Source organism: Schistocerca gregaria, chromosome 1, assembly GCF_023897955.1.
Source record: "Schistocerca gregaria isolate iqSchGreg1 chromosome 1, iqSchGreg1.2, whole genome shotgun sequence".
Taxonomy (NCBI): domain Eukaryota; kingdom Metazoa; phylum Arthropoda; class Insecta; order Orthoptera; family Acrididae; genus Schistocerca; species Schistocerca gregaria.
In genome coordinates, this window is record NC_064920.1 from 917,699,943 (window position 1) to 917,716,170 (window position 16,228).

The 16,228-nt window shown below is 37.5% G+C and overlaps 1 protein-coding gene across 1 annotated transcript in view; it reads right to left on the reverse strand.

Annotated features, from left to right (window-relative positions):
* The window catches only part of LOC126275159 (DNA-directed RNA polymerase I subunit RPA1), a 251,192-nt gene that overhangs the window by 58,293 nt on the left and 176,671 nt on the right, over positions 1-16,228 (reverse strand). The window contains exon 27 of the mRNA XM_049977174.1: positions 14,038-14,126. Coding sequence (XP_049833131.1) covers positions 14,038-14,126 — 89 coding nt within the window. The remainder of the gene's footprint in view (positions 1-14,037; positions 14,127-16,228) is intronic.

The following is a 16,228-nucleotide window of genomic DNA, read 5'->3' on the forward strand; positions in this document are numbered from 1 at the left end:
CTCTTCTGTCTTATTAACATAGACTGTCCCTTGTATCTTTCCTTGCTCTTAAAGCTGCTGTTTGAACATCACAGCAGAAGACTAGTTCCCACTGTAGCCAAATCCTTTCTCTCTCACTCCACCAGTTTCTTTATGTCCTTCTACTGAGAATGAACCCAACTCTAGAATAAACTCCTCATTAAATCAAGAACTGAGTAACATGCCCAGTTTCAAACCCAGTTAATAACTTACCTACTGAAGCAACAATACTGTCTACCATTGTCCCTGTACACACTCGTTACCCCATTACATCCTTCTTTCCAACCATATCATCCTCATTTCTCGGTGCTCTTAGCTGGTGCAGTCTACTTAAATTTCACTCCCTCTGAACCAGCTATATCAGAAAATAAAACATCAATTTTGTATTATTATTATTATCATTATTATTATTGTAGCAGTAGTAGTGGTAGTAGTTCTTAGTCAGTACTATTTATTCACATTGTTTTTACACACATTCAAGTCATTTTTAATTGTATTAATGCTATTTGTCATATTAAAATTATCATCATTTCTTAAATAACTATCGGTAAGGAAAAAGATATAGTATATGTCTGAAACCCGGGCCCTAATCTGTTCAATATGTCTGAAACCCAGGCCCTAATCTGTTCAAGTTAAATAAGTAAATAAATACATAAATAAATTAGTCCTGTAACTGGTGTAAGCCTCTCCCTCATTTATTTGCACTATATGCAAACATGTAGCACACAACATCTATGCTCAGCAGTCACTGCCTTACTATGTAATTGCCCCATCCCCTTCACCTATCAACATGAAGTAGAGATGAAACAGATAGCTCTTTGAATGCATACCAGATGTCCGACCATCCTATAAACCATATAACTGGCACCTGGATATTTGGTCAAACATAAAACTTATTTGGGATGCATAGATTTTTTGTGGAATGTAGTTGTAAAAAAACATTTGAACTAACAGAAAATGCCTAACTTACTTTAACCTCAATGAAATATTTTTTTTGTCTAATATGTACTTTGGCTATGAAATATCATTTGAAATGTCCAGATTAAAGTTCAAGAAAGTAATTAAGATACAACCACTGCCGTGCTTACACTGTCTTCAGCAAACTCCGCTATAAGTTCAATTTCAACATAAACAAGAAAGCAATTGACTATGTGAGAATCATTTGAAAGGAAGCTGCTTTGGGATGCAATGACATAAACAATAAGTTTAATGGGAGCAATAACTGCACTAGACAATAAGGCATTATCTACTGCAGAAAGGACTAGACTTACAAGACTCTTCGAATAAGCTTTGCCCACTTATAAAATGTAAGCCTTACATATATTTCCCAAAAAATTTTTCCTCTCATCTACGACAGTGTTTATGAAGGAAAAAGTTTAATAGCTGATTGGTTGTCTCCTCGGCTCCAACTGCAGCACCAAGCTCTTGCTATGAAGTCTGTCCTATGTCCTCAGTTCTGGAGAAAATATCGCAAGGAAGCTTAAAGTTACTGCAGATTGGAGGCATATCGACCAAAGCAAAACACATGCATCCATTCATGACAGTGGTGGTAACATGGTGTAACATGCTTGAGTGGCTAAGTACGACTCTGATATATGTTTCATCTAGTAGGTTCAGTGAGTTGTAACTAAATCACTGAAGGTCCAGCCTGAGGCAGCACAAATAATCACCTGAAGCAGCTTGATGTCCTGGGTGGTTGCTGCACCTTGTGGCTTCATTTATGTTCATTTTCATGGTTTAGTAATTATTGTTACAGGTTATTTGTTGTTTGATACTGAACTCTTAACCAGGGGATTGTCGTATGAGGGCAGTCAAGGGAAATGGCTTTGCTTATTACTAGCTACTTTGAGACAAAAAATTTAATGGTGGCCTGCTCCTCTCTATTAACAAGGTAATCGAAAGAACTGCAGCAGCTATGAATACAAATACAGCTGTGAGTATTGGGAATTCTCGAGAAAGAATGGAAAGCTGGAGAAACAATGAAAATTAAAACCTCTGCTGAAAAACATCGCATGGAGCAGGAGATTATCAATATAGATCCAGTTGCATAGGATACAACCTTGACTTTCACTAATGACATTTCTGTGCCTTGAGCTCTTGATGGAGAGGGATGATGTAGCTTCATGGTGATGATTATTTTTAAGGCAGATCTGCAGCATGAATATCGACGAAGTGGTGTGGTTTGATGAAACTTCCATCGATTCAAATCATGTTGTCAAGCATTCCAGACAGACAACAACTAAAGGAACATTGGCAATGCCTTCCGGCAGTGGGGGTAGACTTATTCTTCTTCATGCAGGCACCTCACAAAGTTTTGTCCCAAATAGTCCTCAGTTTCTTAAAACAAAGAATACAGAAAATTACCATGATGAAATTAGCCATGTCACATTTACATAGAAGCTCATAAAAACCACAAATGCCAAATCTGGAAAGACTATCAGCAACTGTTCTAGTTAATGCTTCTTATCATTCAGTAGTTGTTGACATGTAAAAGGAAGAAATGACTGAATGATTTTAGCACCATAACATCAATGTAAATGGTAACTTTCCACAGTTCACCAGGTAAGAAATCAACAAACTGGTAAAAACATATGGGCTTGCAGTAATTAGGCTACCACCTTACCACTTCCATTTCAAGCCAGTAGAGTTAATAAGGACCAAAATTAAAGATTACGTTGCCAAGAATAAGAAGCACTCACAAAAGAAGCTGTTAGGAACATCTGCTATGAAGATTGGAAGAAAGCCATCAAATATATGCAGAGCATCATGGAAAGAGCATGGCAGAATGAAGCTGTTTTGGAAAATTCAGTGGAGCAGATGTCTGTTTCATTAAACAACAACAGTGACACTTCAAGCACCTTATTTATCTTTCAGTACCTTGCAGCAGGGTATAAAGAGAAAGACATTTCTCTGATTGCTGGCCTTGTTTATAAATACAAGCAAAATCAATTATTACCACTTATTGCGGAGAAACTGGTGTTCATTCACCATAATTTGCATCTAGTTCAATATCAGCCCTAATTTTATTCATTTTTCACAAAGTGACTAATAAACAGTATTTTTATTTGAATGTACTGCAGTTTTATTTATGTTTTAGAGTATCTCACATGTAAAATAAATTCAATTCCATGAAATTTTCACAATTTAGTGAAAATCTACTATCCGGATAATAAAACAGCCTGGCTACCAGAGAGTTGCTGGATATTCATTTCATCTCTAATATAAAGCCACAAAGCTCTCTGTTCCTCCTCTCACTCAATTCTTTTCTTACCTTTTATTACCGATTCCTATTTATTTTATACTTTCTCTTTCCACTTCATTTTAAATAGCCTAATGCAACAGACAATTCTGAATGCAAAGAGTTTAAGTTAGGTAAATCTCAGTTCAAGGTCAGTAAGGTACATAATGTGTACACAATTCAATGTGCCTTTAACCACAGGGTGTGTGTCACAGAAGGCTCTGAAAATAAGAAACATTGAAACACCATAGACCAGTCAGACCAAAATTGGGCAAATAGGATTAAAAAACTGTGTTCCACATTTTTGTACAGCGTTAGACGAGAGTGTCATGAACAACATACTAAAATTCCCACCAGTGGGGTTCGACGTTGTGGGGGAAGGTCACTTTTTATGTTCTCGAATAATTCAAAGACTGCAACTTCTAGCAAAAGTCTTTCTCAGTATTAAAATTAAACTACAGAGAACTTTCTATTAAAAAGGTTATATTCATTTTTCTTCAGGACTAATAGTTGCCACACCGAAGGGGATGGAAAAAAATCACAGATTAGTAAAAAATAGTGTTTTATTGGTCTAAAATTACTGTTTACTGTTAAATGAAGGAAGTTAAGAACAAATTTAAAATATATGTACCAAGTCAAAGTGCAGCAGATGCACATTAAGAGACAAACTGTGTTCTGGGGTTAACAGGGTGGTGGAGGGATGGGAAAGAAGAAGCAAGAGCAAAGATATGTTATTGGATTGTGGTCACATACTTCCCTCCTTTTAGTAGGTCCCCACTCTATCTGCCCTCCTATGTCACAAGAAGCAACAACTACAAGGTGTTTCACACAGTTGAGCCGATCCTCTGCAAAGAGCCTTACGAATCACTGGCGACAGTGTTCACACATGCTCATGGGTATTTATTTTCCACTAAAGGTATTAACATTGCATGGAATGAGGAGATGCCGCCCCCCCCCCCCCCCCCCCCACACACACACACACAAGTACTCTTTCTTTTCATTCTGCAGGCAGACAGTACCTCCCTAGCACTCCCTGTTCAGTTCTCTTACATGAGTAGACAAGGTAACTTCACTGAGCTCTTGTTTATATATTGGAGTTGTTTTAAATGATTATGTATTTGTAGTTGTTAAGTGAGCTACTGCATGAAAAGTTCAATAGCTGGAGCTGTCAACTTTCAACCACACTGAGAAGCCTGTCCCTAGTGTAATACGCTAGCAATATGTATTTAACAATGTCAATTCCATTGTCTCCATTATCACTGCCTGGAATACTTTTCACAGCGCGAGAGGTGAAATGCATCACCCTGCCTCAGCTCTCCCAACATCTCAAGAGGTCCAGAGGCTTAAACTGTTTCCAATGTGATACAATATTGCAGTGCCTGTGTTGGTCAAAAGTACACTGCAATGTTCCTTTGTATTTATCCACCAACACTGGAGTGGGCAAGCAACTTTCAATTAAAATGTCCTGCCTGTGAGGGAAAATACGTAACTGATGAATGAGTGCAGATTGTAGATGTGTGGTTGTTGGCATACAGAAGTTTGGGTTTGGCCATGAGACATGCTCATATAACCTTATGGTGAAGTGACTGCCCATGATAAGCGGGAGATCTGGGTTCATGGCCCAGTTCGGCACAAATTTTCACTGTTGTCACTCACTTATGCAGCTGAGCAGCTGATGGTTGTCCATATTCATAACTGCGAATATATTTCAGGGGTTTCACAACAGCAGTAGTCGCCACAGTGCCATTTCCTTCGGACATGCACACAAGTCTGAAGGAACATTGTATCATACTTCCGAACAACACAGGAACTAAAATATCATATTTATCCACTGACACTAGACAAGCCACTTTCAATTAAAATTTCTCCATTGTACAGGAATATACATAATAGGCATATGAGTGAAGTTATTTAGGTGTTATGGAACTTCAGATATTTCAACAAAAGTCAAGCAATGCACTGCAACAGATTACTGTTCCAAACTTGAACACAATCAGCGCCATTTTGTGAGACTTTTCATACCCACCTTAGAAGGTGTACTGTGAATGTGTTGAGTGGCTCCACTCAGTGCAGCCCACTACAAGTGCCAGCAATTCTTGAACGGAAGACATTTATGCAATCTACCAGCAATACAATTACTGCTTAGAGAAATGTAGTAACTTTCTGGTCTTTCATTAATTCAGCACCAAGTGAGTATTTTACAATTATGCAACTTCACAATGTGTTATAAACAACAGACAGCAGCAAAGTGTCATGATTACCAATCCAATCCCATTCCCACCAATACTGTAAATATCACTGATAATATTACACTTACAAATTATAAACTTCTGCCAATGTTTATAGGAACATATTTTAAATAAAAGCTCACTTCGTAACTACAATTCAGTACTCATTTCATAAATGCAAAGTAACTCCAATATGCAGAATAACTTTGCTTTTATGTTCCTGAAATCAACTTTTTCCTACTGTTTATGACATTTTTTATTGCAGTTGTCAAATTTCCTATGTTCACATTGTCAATTTGCACTGATTTTGCACTAACATAGATTTTCCGTGCTTTACACTTTTTTAAAATTATGTTAATGGAAAAAAATCTGACGTAACTGACATAAAATGACAGTGCCATGGTGTAGGTATTCAAGTAGTGTTTTATCACTCCCTTCAAATTTTCTATGTTCACAATATCATCCCACCTGTTTTTACGTTAACATACAAGTAATTTTCCCGTGATTTACATTTTATGAAACAATGTTCATGGAGGAAAAAAACTGGCGTGATTGACATAAAATGACGCAGTCACAGTGTTTGCCCTGAAGTAGTGTTTACGTACGTTATACGTTTAACTTTTGTGACACCAGGGTGCTCCACTCAGCAAATCTTAAGTCGGAAAAAAAAGGGATTTGTATCCTGCCGCTGCCAACCACAACTCGGCGTGGTGGCTGATGGGAGTAACTGTTTTGATAGAAGACAGAAGAATGCGCAAATTCTGAGGATTCACTGAAGGCAAAAACAGAAATGGATCTGAGGCAACAGACATGTTGGCGACAATGGTGAGAAACTGCTTGCTTCATCATGGGAAAAGCTACAGCTTCAACATCCGGTTCACGATATCTGACACATTGACGATGATGTTGTCACTGTGGAAAGTGTTTCTGTTGACGACATTATAGACTTTCACGCGCAAGAAAACGCAGAAAGTGACAGTGATAGTGATGAGGACAATGAAGTTCCCTCATTTGCAGTTGTTAATGAAGCAGTGGAAACAATTCAAAAATATATTTTAGCTGCGGATGTTAATGACAAAGTTTTCCATAATGTTTATGAACTCGAAAACCACACTTTAAAAATTTATCAGAAAAAATTAAAGCAACCCACAATTTTGGATTTTTTTGCCAGAAAGTAGTAACTACAGTACTCATTTGTTAATGTCGTGTTTATAAACCAGCCAAATGAAAGGCCAGTATAATAAATATAAAGTGCATTTTAATGTTTTGTAAATATGTGCATAAAATGCTTAAGTGTAGTATGGTTTCCTTCCCTGTAATTTTGGCTATGGATACACACCGATCTCTGTCGTAGCCCCGATGCCTATGTTGATTTGAAAGTGCCAGTTTGGCTGCGAGCTGACTAAGTTAGAGAGAGTGAAATAAAGGCTGCAGTGGCATATTTATCTGTAGTGTAGTGCCACACGTAACACACTTAACGATATGACATGCACCTATATATACAAAATCAAAAACAGCAAGATAAATGGCCGGTACCATATACATCTGCTGACATCCTTTCGCAGGAAAGTTACACTAAAAATGATGCAGTTTACAGATATCTTTAATGCAGTATACACTTGACATGCAATTTTCATAGGCATCAAATATAAATAATAAAACTGCCGACTGCATCACTTTAGCTTTGCAAACACGTAAAGCAACAAGGCGGCCGCATGGTGTGCGTTATTTTTAATGTGATTTGTTGTCCTAAAGTGTCGGCGAATGTCATGTCACCTGCTAAACAAAGCATTAAATTCAGATAATCTTTAATAAAAATAAACATTCTCTGATGAGTATTTCTTTTTTTTTGCCTACTGTCTACATATATCACACAAAAGTATGAAGATGGAAATGGGGCCCCATACACAACCAGTAAAACTTAAAGTCATTTCCCACATTTCACATTTCCCCGCAGTTTATGCCCTTTTTTTCCCTCATGTCCCTTGAAAAGTGTAAAAGCAAGGTTTTTTGTGAGTCTAACACTCATCAACATTAGTAGTACTCACTCTAAAATTTCGCATTATGTTTGCCAGGGACACAAAAAGAAGACAGGGACTGTAGAATTACATAAAACATATAAGACTTCTTTACTTCTATGCAATTCAAAAAATCATAAAATAAAGTTACACAATCAGGAGCAATGAAGTTGGTAACAGAAAAATATTTTGAACACAGCACTTTATAAATAGAAAATGCAAGTCTCAGAAACAGTACAAATGAAGAAATGTTCACTGACATGTGAAACTTTATAATGGAGGGTATTGGAGCAATATGGAAAAGATTTGGGAAATAGACAATATTTCTTAACATTCATAGTGATCTGTAATACAGAACCTTATGCATTTTGAAAATACTTTAAAAAGTTTAAGGCAACATACTCAGACATATGATCCAAACGTTATTGCAAAATTGACAGCCACCTACAAAATAAAACTTAACACATCTACACAGAAAAAGTGTTTATCTACATCTGCATATATACTCTGCAAGCCACCTTGCAGTGTGTGGCAGAGGTTATTTTGTGTATCACAGTCATTCCCCCCCCCCCCCCCCCCCCCCCCTTTCCTGTTCCAGTCCTGAGTACTTAGCAGGAAGAGCCAGAAAGCCTCTGTGTGGGCAACTCACTAATTGTATTTTCACGGTCTTTTCACAAGACATACGTAGGAGGAAGCAATCTATTTGTTGGTTGTTCCAGGAACATATAACCACAACATGATGCAGAATGCCTCTCTTGCAGCATCTGCCACTGGTTGTTCATTTCTGTGATGCTTTCATGCTTACTAAATGAACCTGTAATGAATTGGCTCTGTAGTATTTCCCCTACAGTACTATTTGGTAAGGATCCCATACTAATGAACAATATTCAAATACTGGTCAAAAGAGCATTCTGTAAGCTACTTCCTTTGCCAGTGGACTATATTTCCTGAGGATTCTTGCAATGGATCTCTGGTTGGCATATGCCTCTCTCTGATTAATTTCACACATTTGTTCCATTTCAAATCACTCTGAACACATACTACTACATATTTTATCAATGTGACTGCCTCCAGTGACTGCTCTGGAGCTGTGTTATTTTGTAATAAATGGTTTTTCTGTTTATGTCCAAAATACCTTACATTTATTTATGTTGAGGGTCAGTTACCACTCCTTGCACCAAGCATCAATCCTCTGGACGTCCTCCTTCATTTTGCTACAATTCTCCAGCATCATGACTTCTCCATGTACAAAGCATCACCTGTGAAAACCCTAATGGAACCTCCATTGTCATCTAATTGGTCATTTATATACCATACAATGTGAAAAGTAATAGTTCTATAATGCTCCCCAGGGGCACGTGCAAAGTTACTTTTACATCTTAAGACATCAGTCTCTTCAGAAGGACATGCTGGATTCTGCATGTTATAAACTTTTCAGTCCAATTATACAGAAGGTCTGATATTCCATATGCTGAAATTTTGTACATTAGGTAACAGTGTAGAACTGTACTGAATGCCTTCCTGAAGTCAAAGAACATGGTATCAACCTGTTTCCTGTGTCTACTGCTTTCTGGTTCTTGTAGATGAACAGAGAACAGAGCAAGATAGTCTTCACACAAATTTTATTTTTTTATCTCCCCTCACACCCCTCCCTGGCAAGAATCCATGGTTGTTCCTACAGAAGTCAAAGAACATGGTATCAACCTGTTTCCCGTATCTACTGCTTTCTGGTTCTTGTAGATGAACAGAGCACAGAGCAAGATAGTCTTCACACAAACTTTATTTCTTTATTCTCCCCCCACCCCTCTCCCTGCCAAGAACCCATGGTTGTTCCTACAGAAGAGAATTTCAGTCTCCAGAAATGTTATAATTTGTGAGCATAAAACATGTTCTAAAATTCTACAACTTTTTTTTTTACAATCATCAGGAACACTGCGGTCCTCCAAAGACCTACAGTACACTGCTGGTGGCAGAGGGACATGTTCTTTTGCATACTCTGTGTACAATCGTATTGGTATCCCATCAGGTCCAGCGGTCTTTCTTCTGCTGACCTATTTCAGTTGCTCTTCTATGCCATGACCACTGATTTCCATATCAGCAATTTTGTTTTTCGTGCGATGATTGAAAGGAGGCATTACAGTGTGGTCTTCTTCTGTGAAATAGTGTTGGAAAAAGACCTTCAGAATTCAGCCTCTGCTGTGTCGTCATTCATTTCAAAGTCATTATGGTCCATAATGTCAGGACAGATGGCTTTGATCCATTTACTGATTTAACATAAGATCAGAACTTCTTAGGATAATCTATCAAGTTGGTAGACTGAACTTTGCATTCAAATTCATTAAACGTTTCATGCATGAATCTCCTTACCCTGGTTCTGGCTTTGTTTAGCTTTTGTTTGTCTGTGAGGGTTTGGCTACATTTAAAATTGCAGTAAAGCTACCTTTGTTCTCATGGCAGTTTTCTAATACAGTTACTGAACCACAGCTGATCTTTTATAGGCCTCACAACTTTGCTCCGCGCATACCTGTCCAAAGCTCGTTTTACAGCATTCCTGAACTTTGTTCATTAATGCTCAATACTGTCAGTGCTGGAGTCGAAATTTTCATGCAAACCATTCGGGTAACCTGAAATCTGATTACTTTTGCTCCTTCTAAGTAGAAAGATCTTCTTGCCTTTCTTTGTATTTCTATTTACAGCCTTATTCAGTGATGCTGTAATGACCTTATCACTGATTTCCCATACTGCACAGTCAAAAAGTTTGGTATTAACAGTATTATTATAATAATATTACAACAATAACAATACTACTACTACTACTACTACTAATAATAATAATAATAATAATAATAATAATAATAATAATCGGGCAGGTAGGTTAGAAAATTTAAAAAGGGAAATGGATAGGTTAAAGTTGGATATAGTGGGAATTAGTGAAGTTCGGTGGCAGGAGGAACAAGACTTTTGGTCAGATGAATACAGGGTTATAAATACAAAATCAAATAGGGGTAATGCAGGAGTAGGTTTAATAATGAATAAAACAATAGGAATGCGGGTAAGCTACTACAAACAGCACAGCGAACACATTGTTGTGGCCAAGATAGACACGAAGCCCACGCCTACGACAGTAGTACAAGTCTATATGCCAACTAGCTCTGCAGATGACGAAGAAATTGAAGAAATGTATGATGAAATAAAAGAAATTGTTCAGATAGTGAAGGGAGATGAAAATTTATTAGTCATGGGTGACTGGAAATCGGTAGTAGGAAAAGGGAGAGAAGGAAACGTAGTAGGTGAATATGGATTTGGGGTAAGAAATGAAAGAGGAAGCCACCTGGTAGAATTTTGCGCAGAGCATAACTTAATCATAGCTAACACTTAGTTCAAGAATCATAAAAGAAGTAGTAGTATCCTGGAGATACTAAAAGGTATCAGATAGATTATATAATGGTAAGACAGAGATTTAGGAACCAGGTTTTAAACTGTAGGACATTTCCAGGGGCAGATATGGACTCTGACCACAATCTACTGGTTATGAACTGTAGATTAAAACTGAAAAAACTGTAAAAAGGTGGGAATTTAAGGAGATGGGACCTGGATAAACCGATTAAACCAGAAGTTGTACAGAGTTTCAGAGAGAGCATAAGGGAACAATTGACAAGAATTAGGGAAAGAAATACAGTAGAAGAAGAATGGGTAGCTTTGAGGGATGAAGTAGTGAAGGCAGCAGAGGATCTAGTAGGTAAAAGGACGAGTGCTAATAGAAATCCTTGGGTGACAGAAGAAATATTGAATTTAATTGACGAAAGGAGAAAATATAAAAATGCAGTAAATGAAGCAGCAAAAGGGATACAAACGTCTCAAAAATGAGATCGACGGGAAGTGCTAAATGGCTAAGCAGGCATGGCTAGAGGACAAATGTAAGGATATAGAGGCTTATATCACTAGAGGTAAGATAGATACTGCCTACAGAAAAATTATGGAGACCTTTGGAGATAAGAGAACCACTTGTATGAATATCAAGAGCTCAGATGGAAACCCAGTTCTAAGCAAAGAAGGGAAAGCAGAAAGGTGGAAAGAGTAATAGAGGGTCTATACAAGGTCCATGTACTTGAGGACAATATCATGGAAATGGAAGAGGATGTAGATAAAGATGAAATGGGAGATACAATACTGCGTGAAGAGTTTCACAGAGCACTGAAAGACCTGAGTCAAAACAAGGCCCTGGGAGTAGACATCATTCCATTAGAACTATTGACAGCCTTGGGAGAGCCAGTCCTGACAAAACTCGACCATCTGGTGAGCAAAACGTATGAGACAGGCGAAATACCCTCAGACTTCAAGAAGAATATAATAATACCAATCACAAAGAACGCAGGTGTTGACATATGTGAAAATTACCGAACAATCAGTTTAATGTCACGGCTGCAAAATACTAACGCATATTCTCTACAGACGAATGGAAAAACTGGTAGAAGCCGACCCCGGGGAAGATCAGTTTGGATTCTGTAGAAATATTGGAACATGTGAGGCAATACTGACCCAACGACTTATTTTAGAAGCTAGATTAAGGAAAGACAAACCTACATTTCTAGCATTTGTAGACTTAGAGACAGCTTTTGACAATGTTGACTGGAATACTCTCTTTCAGATTCTGAAGGTGGCAGGGGTAAAACACAGGGAGCAAAAGGCTATTTACAATTTGTACAGGAACTAGATGGCAGTTATAAGAGTCGAGGGGCATGAAACAGAGGCAGTGGTTGGAAAGGGAGTGAGATAGGGTTGTAGCCTATCCCCGATGTTATTCAATCTGTATATTGAGCAAGCCGTGAAGGAAACAAAAGAAAAATTCGGAGTAGGTATTAAAATCCATGGAGAAGAAATAAAAACTTTGAGGTTCGCCGATGACATTGTAATTCTACCAGAGACAGCAAAGGACTTGGAAGAGCAGTTTAACGGAATGGACAGTGTCATGAAAGGAGGGAATAAGATGAACATAAACAAAAGCAAATTTTATATGAGGATAATGGAATGTAGTCGGATTAAGTCGGGTGATGCTGAGGGAATTAGATTAGGAAATGAAGCACTTAAAATAGTAAAGGAGTTTGGTTATTTGGGGAGAAAAATAACTGATGATGGTCAAAGTAGAGAGGAAAGCATTTCTGAAGAAGAGAAATTTGTTAACATCGGGTATAGATTTAAGTGCCAGGAAGTCGTTTCTGAAAGTATATGCATGGAGTGTAGCCATGTATGGAAGTGAAACATGAACGATAAATAGTTTGGACAAGAAGAGAATAGAAGCTTTCGAAATGTGGTGCTACAGAAGAATGCTGAAGATTAGATGGGTAGATCACATAACGAATGAGGGGGTACTGAATAGGATTGGCGTGAAGAGGGGTTTGTGGCACAACTTGACTAGAAGAAGGGATCGATTGGTAGGACATGTACTGAGGCATCAAGGGATCACAAATTTAGTATTGGAGGGCAGCGTGGAGGGTAACGATCGTAGAGGGAGACCAAGAGACGAATACACTAAGCAGAATCAGAAGGATGTAGGTTGCAGTAGGTACTGAGAGATAAAGAAGCGTGCACAGGATAGAGTAGCATGGAGAGCTGCATCAAACCAGTCTCAGGACTGAATACCACAACAACAACAATAATAATAATGATAATAATAATAATAATAATAATAATAATAATAATAATAATAATAATAATAATAATATTGTTACATTCCATCCTGGATTTTCCATTGTTTAAAATTTTGGTTCTGGTTGTCACCAATAGATTTAAGATATTACCTATGTTACCTTCGTGATTAGTTCTCTGATTAACTGGTCGAGGTAAATTTTGGATATAGCACAGACTGGTTTTCCATGATTTTCTGTTCCTGCTACCTATCCTAATAATTTTAGTCTACCAATCTGCTGTTGTTAAATTAAAATCTCCACCCAAAACTGCAACATGAGCAAGAATACGCTTCGTGTTTCCCCTTTACTGTTCCACCACTAGTGCTACTGACACAGGGGATCTATAAAAAACATATTACAATTCTGAATTTGTTTTTTGGGTTGGGGAAGGAGGGCTGGGTATTTTATACAACAAACTCAATTTAAAATCTAGGCTGGAGACAAATATAGATTGCTGTTCACTGTTCAACAAATAAAAGAGGCACTTAAGTACACAGACTCATAAGGAAAGAGAATATTTACTCACTGAGCTTTTGGACTTTGACTTCTATTTCAGGCAGCAGGGGGGGGGGGGAGAGGGAGAGGGAGGGAGGGAGGGAGGGAGGGAGGGAGGGAGGGAGGGAGGGAGGGAGAGGGAGAGGGGGAGAGAGAGAGAGAGAGAGAGAGAGAGAGAGAGAGAGAGAGAGAGAGAGAGAGAGAGAGTTCTATGAATGAGAACTTTGTCCAAAATTTCAGTTTGCAATCATCCTTTTCTATGTGCCTGTACATAGCTCTCCTCTTCTATTTGGCATTCTGTTTAATACATACCACATTTACATACATACCCTTCAGATACAGTATATTGCTACCTGATCATCATCTGCCTCCTCTTCATTTGCCCCATCAACAGCATCGTCTTCAGCTCCTTCATTTTCCATTTCTTCATCTTCTGAGTCTTCTGAAATTTAACATTGGGGTATATTTAATATAACTTCCCATAATTATTTTTAAGAGTAGACAGATTAAAAAATTCTATGCAGTTTACAGTTTTGTAAAATACTACACCAAATGTGAACGCAATGAAACTACATATTGAACACTAAAAACAACGTATTGAAGGAAAATTCAATTGACAAAACTTATATAATGAGAATGGATTACTGGCTGGTACTTATCTACAGGAAGTAAATGTTTAGTACAGCTGACAGACAAATGTGAAAGTAATACACTTCTTAGCTTTCAGTACTAATAGTTCCTTTCTGAGGACAGAGATAAGGATAGGTTGGAGAGGGTTAAATGAAGGGCAGGTCACTCAGCCCACAGGATGAGAGGGACCCACCTGTGGTACTGACAAGGTAGGCCAGTAAAATTAGCTCCAAATAGGAGCCTGCCTTCCAAAAATTTGTTGAATTCTGAAACCTGTTTTTATTGCCCAAGTAGGGCTCTGATATGAGTAACTTGCATTTTCCCGGATTTCTGAGCTGAACTTCAGTCGCAGTGAAAAGAAAACTACCAAAATTTTGGACTTTACCAGGGCCTTTTTTTACTTCAAATTACTCTGAAACTAAGTGTTTAATCAAAAAAAGGGAAGGTCATCAAAAATGTGGAGCATTAAATTGTGCATCGACTGAGTACCAAAATTTTTCTGTTTGATTAAATTTTCCTATTGAAAGCCGCATGAGAAAATGATAATTTCTCACACTTTTGGGTAAACATTCATTTCACTGCCATGACATGTGCAGCGTTTGGGAACTGACCAATTTCATACAAAAAAATTTAGGAGAAAAGCTACAGTGTGTCAAATTTTGTTTTCAAAAAGTCAAAAAATTGGACAAAAAAATCTATCTGGTACATAAAATTGCCATTATTAAATTATGTAAATCATACGATTAACAACCAACGTCAACTTTCTGTTTACATGAATTCGTGCCGTCTTGCTTTGACCTCTCATGAGAATCTCATGAACAGGGACTGCGTATATGTGGCGCTAGGTGAGAATGTGGGTCAGCCAAGACAGTCCACACAACTGCGATAAACACAGCTGATTTCGCATAAAGTCCTGATGCAGCTGACATCAATAGTCCCTTTCCTTTCCTTTCCTTTCCTTTCCTTTCCTTGCCTTTCTCTCTGCTCCACCTTCAATTTACATAATCAAATTTCCACTTTCCATTCAACGAATTTTTCCAATAATTTTTTTAATTTTTTTTGCTACTGGTACATAATCCCCGACAGACATATTATCAAGATAAAAGTTTTGAAAACTATGGAATTAACAATATAATGTTATATAATGAGTCAAAAACTGGTTTAAAAGAATAATAATGAATAAATACATTAGGTTTATTACCATCTTATTATGAATAAAGAAACTTAATTCAATTAACAATTAATTGTGTTAGATATGATTATACAAAACTGCCTTAAAGTAATTAAAAAATGTTAATTTGGAGTACAATATTAATGTTTAGTTATGTACCATCAGTTTTTCTTAATTTTACAGTATTAATTCTTCATACGCTTGAATGATAAGAGTCCAAACTCTAATTTTTTCTGTTTCTTGTGTACAGATATTCTCAAATAAATCTCTTATTTGTTTTTCCCAAATGTCATTACCTGTGTCACTGTCATCAGTGTCAATAATAGGGATATCAGTTGAAACACTGGAACAGGATTGGCCTTTGCATTTTTTGCAAAACTTAATGCTGTTTTTCCTGTGCCACATGTGGAACAAATAGCTTTCCACAGTTCTGCATTTGCTGCTTCTTTGGAAGTGGAAACTGCTAAGAAGTCGAATTTTGAAGGCTTCCAGCCTAATTGCAGTGGATCTAAAAGGTCATTTTTCCACTTGCACTAGCAAATACATACTCCAGAAGGCTCTTGAGCAGCTGCTTTTGTAGGAGGCAATGAGGTAAAGTTGAATGATGTCTTTCAAAGATTCAATAGTGAACAACATTTAACAGCTTTGTTTAATCTTCACAGTATTTGGCTGCTATAAACTTCTGTCCAGACTTATAAGTCATATCAGGATAAGCACTGGAATTGCTGAATATCTCTGCGGCT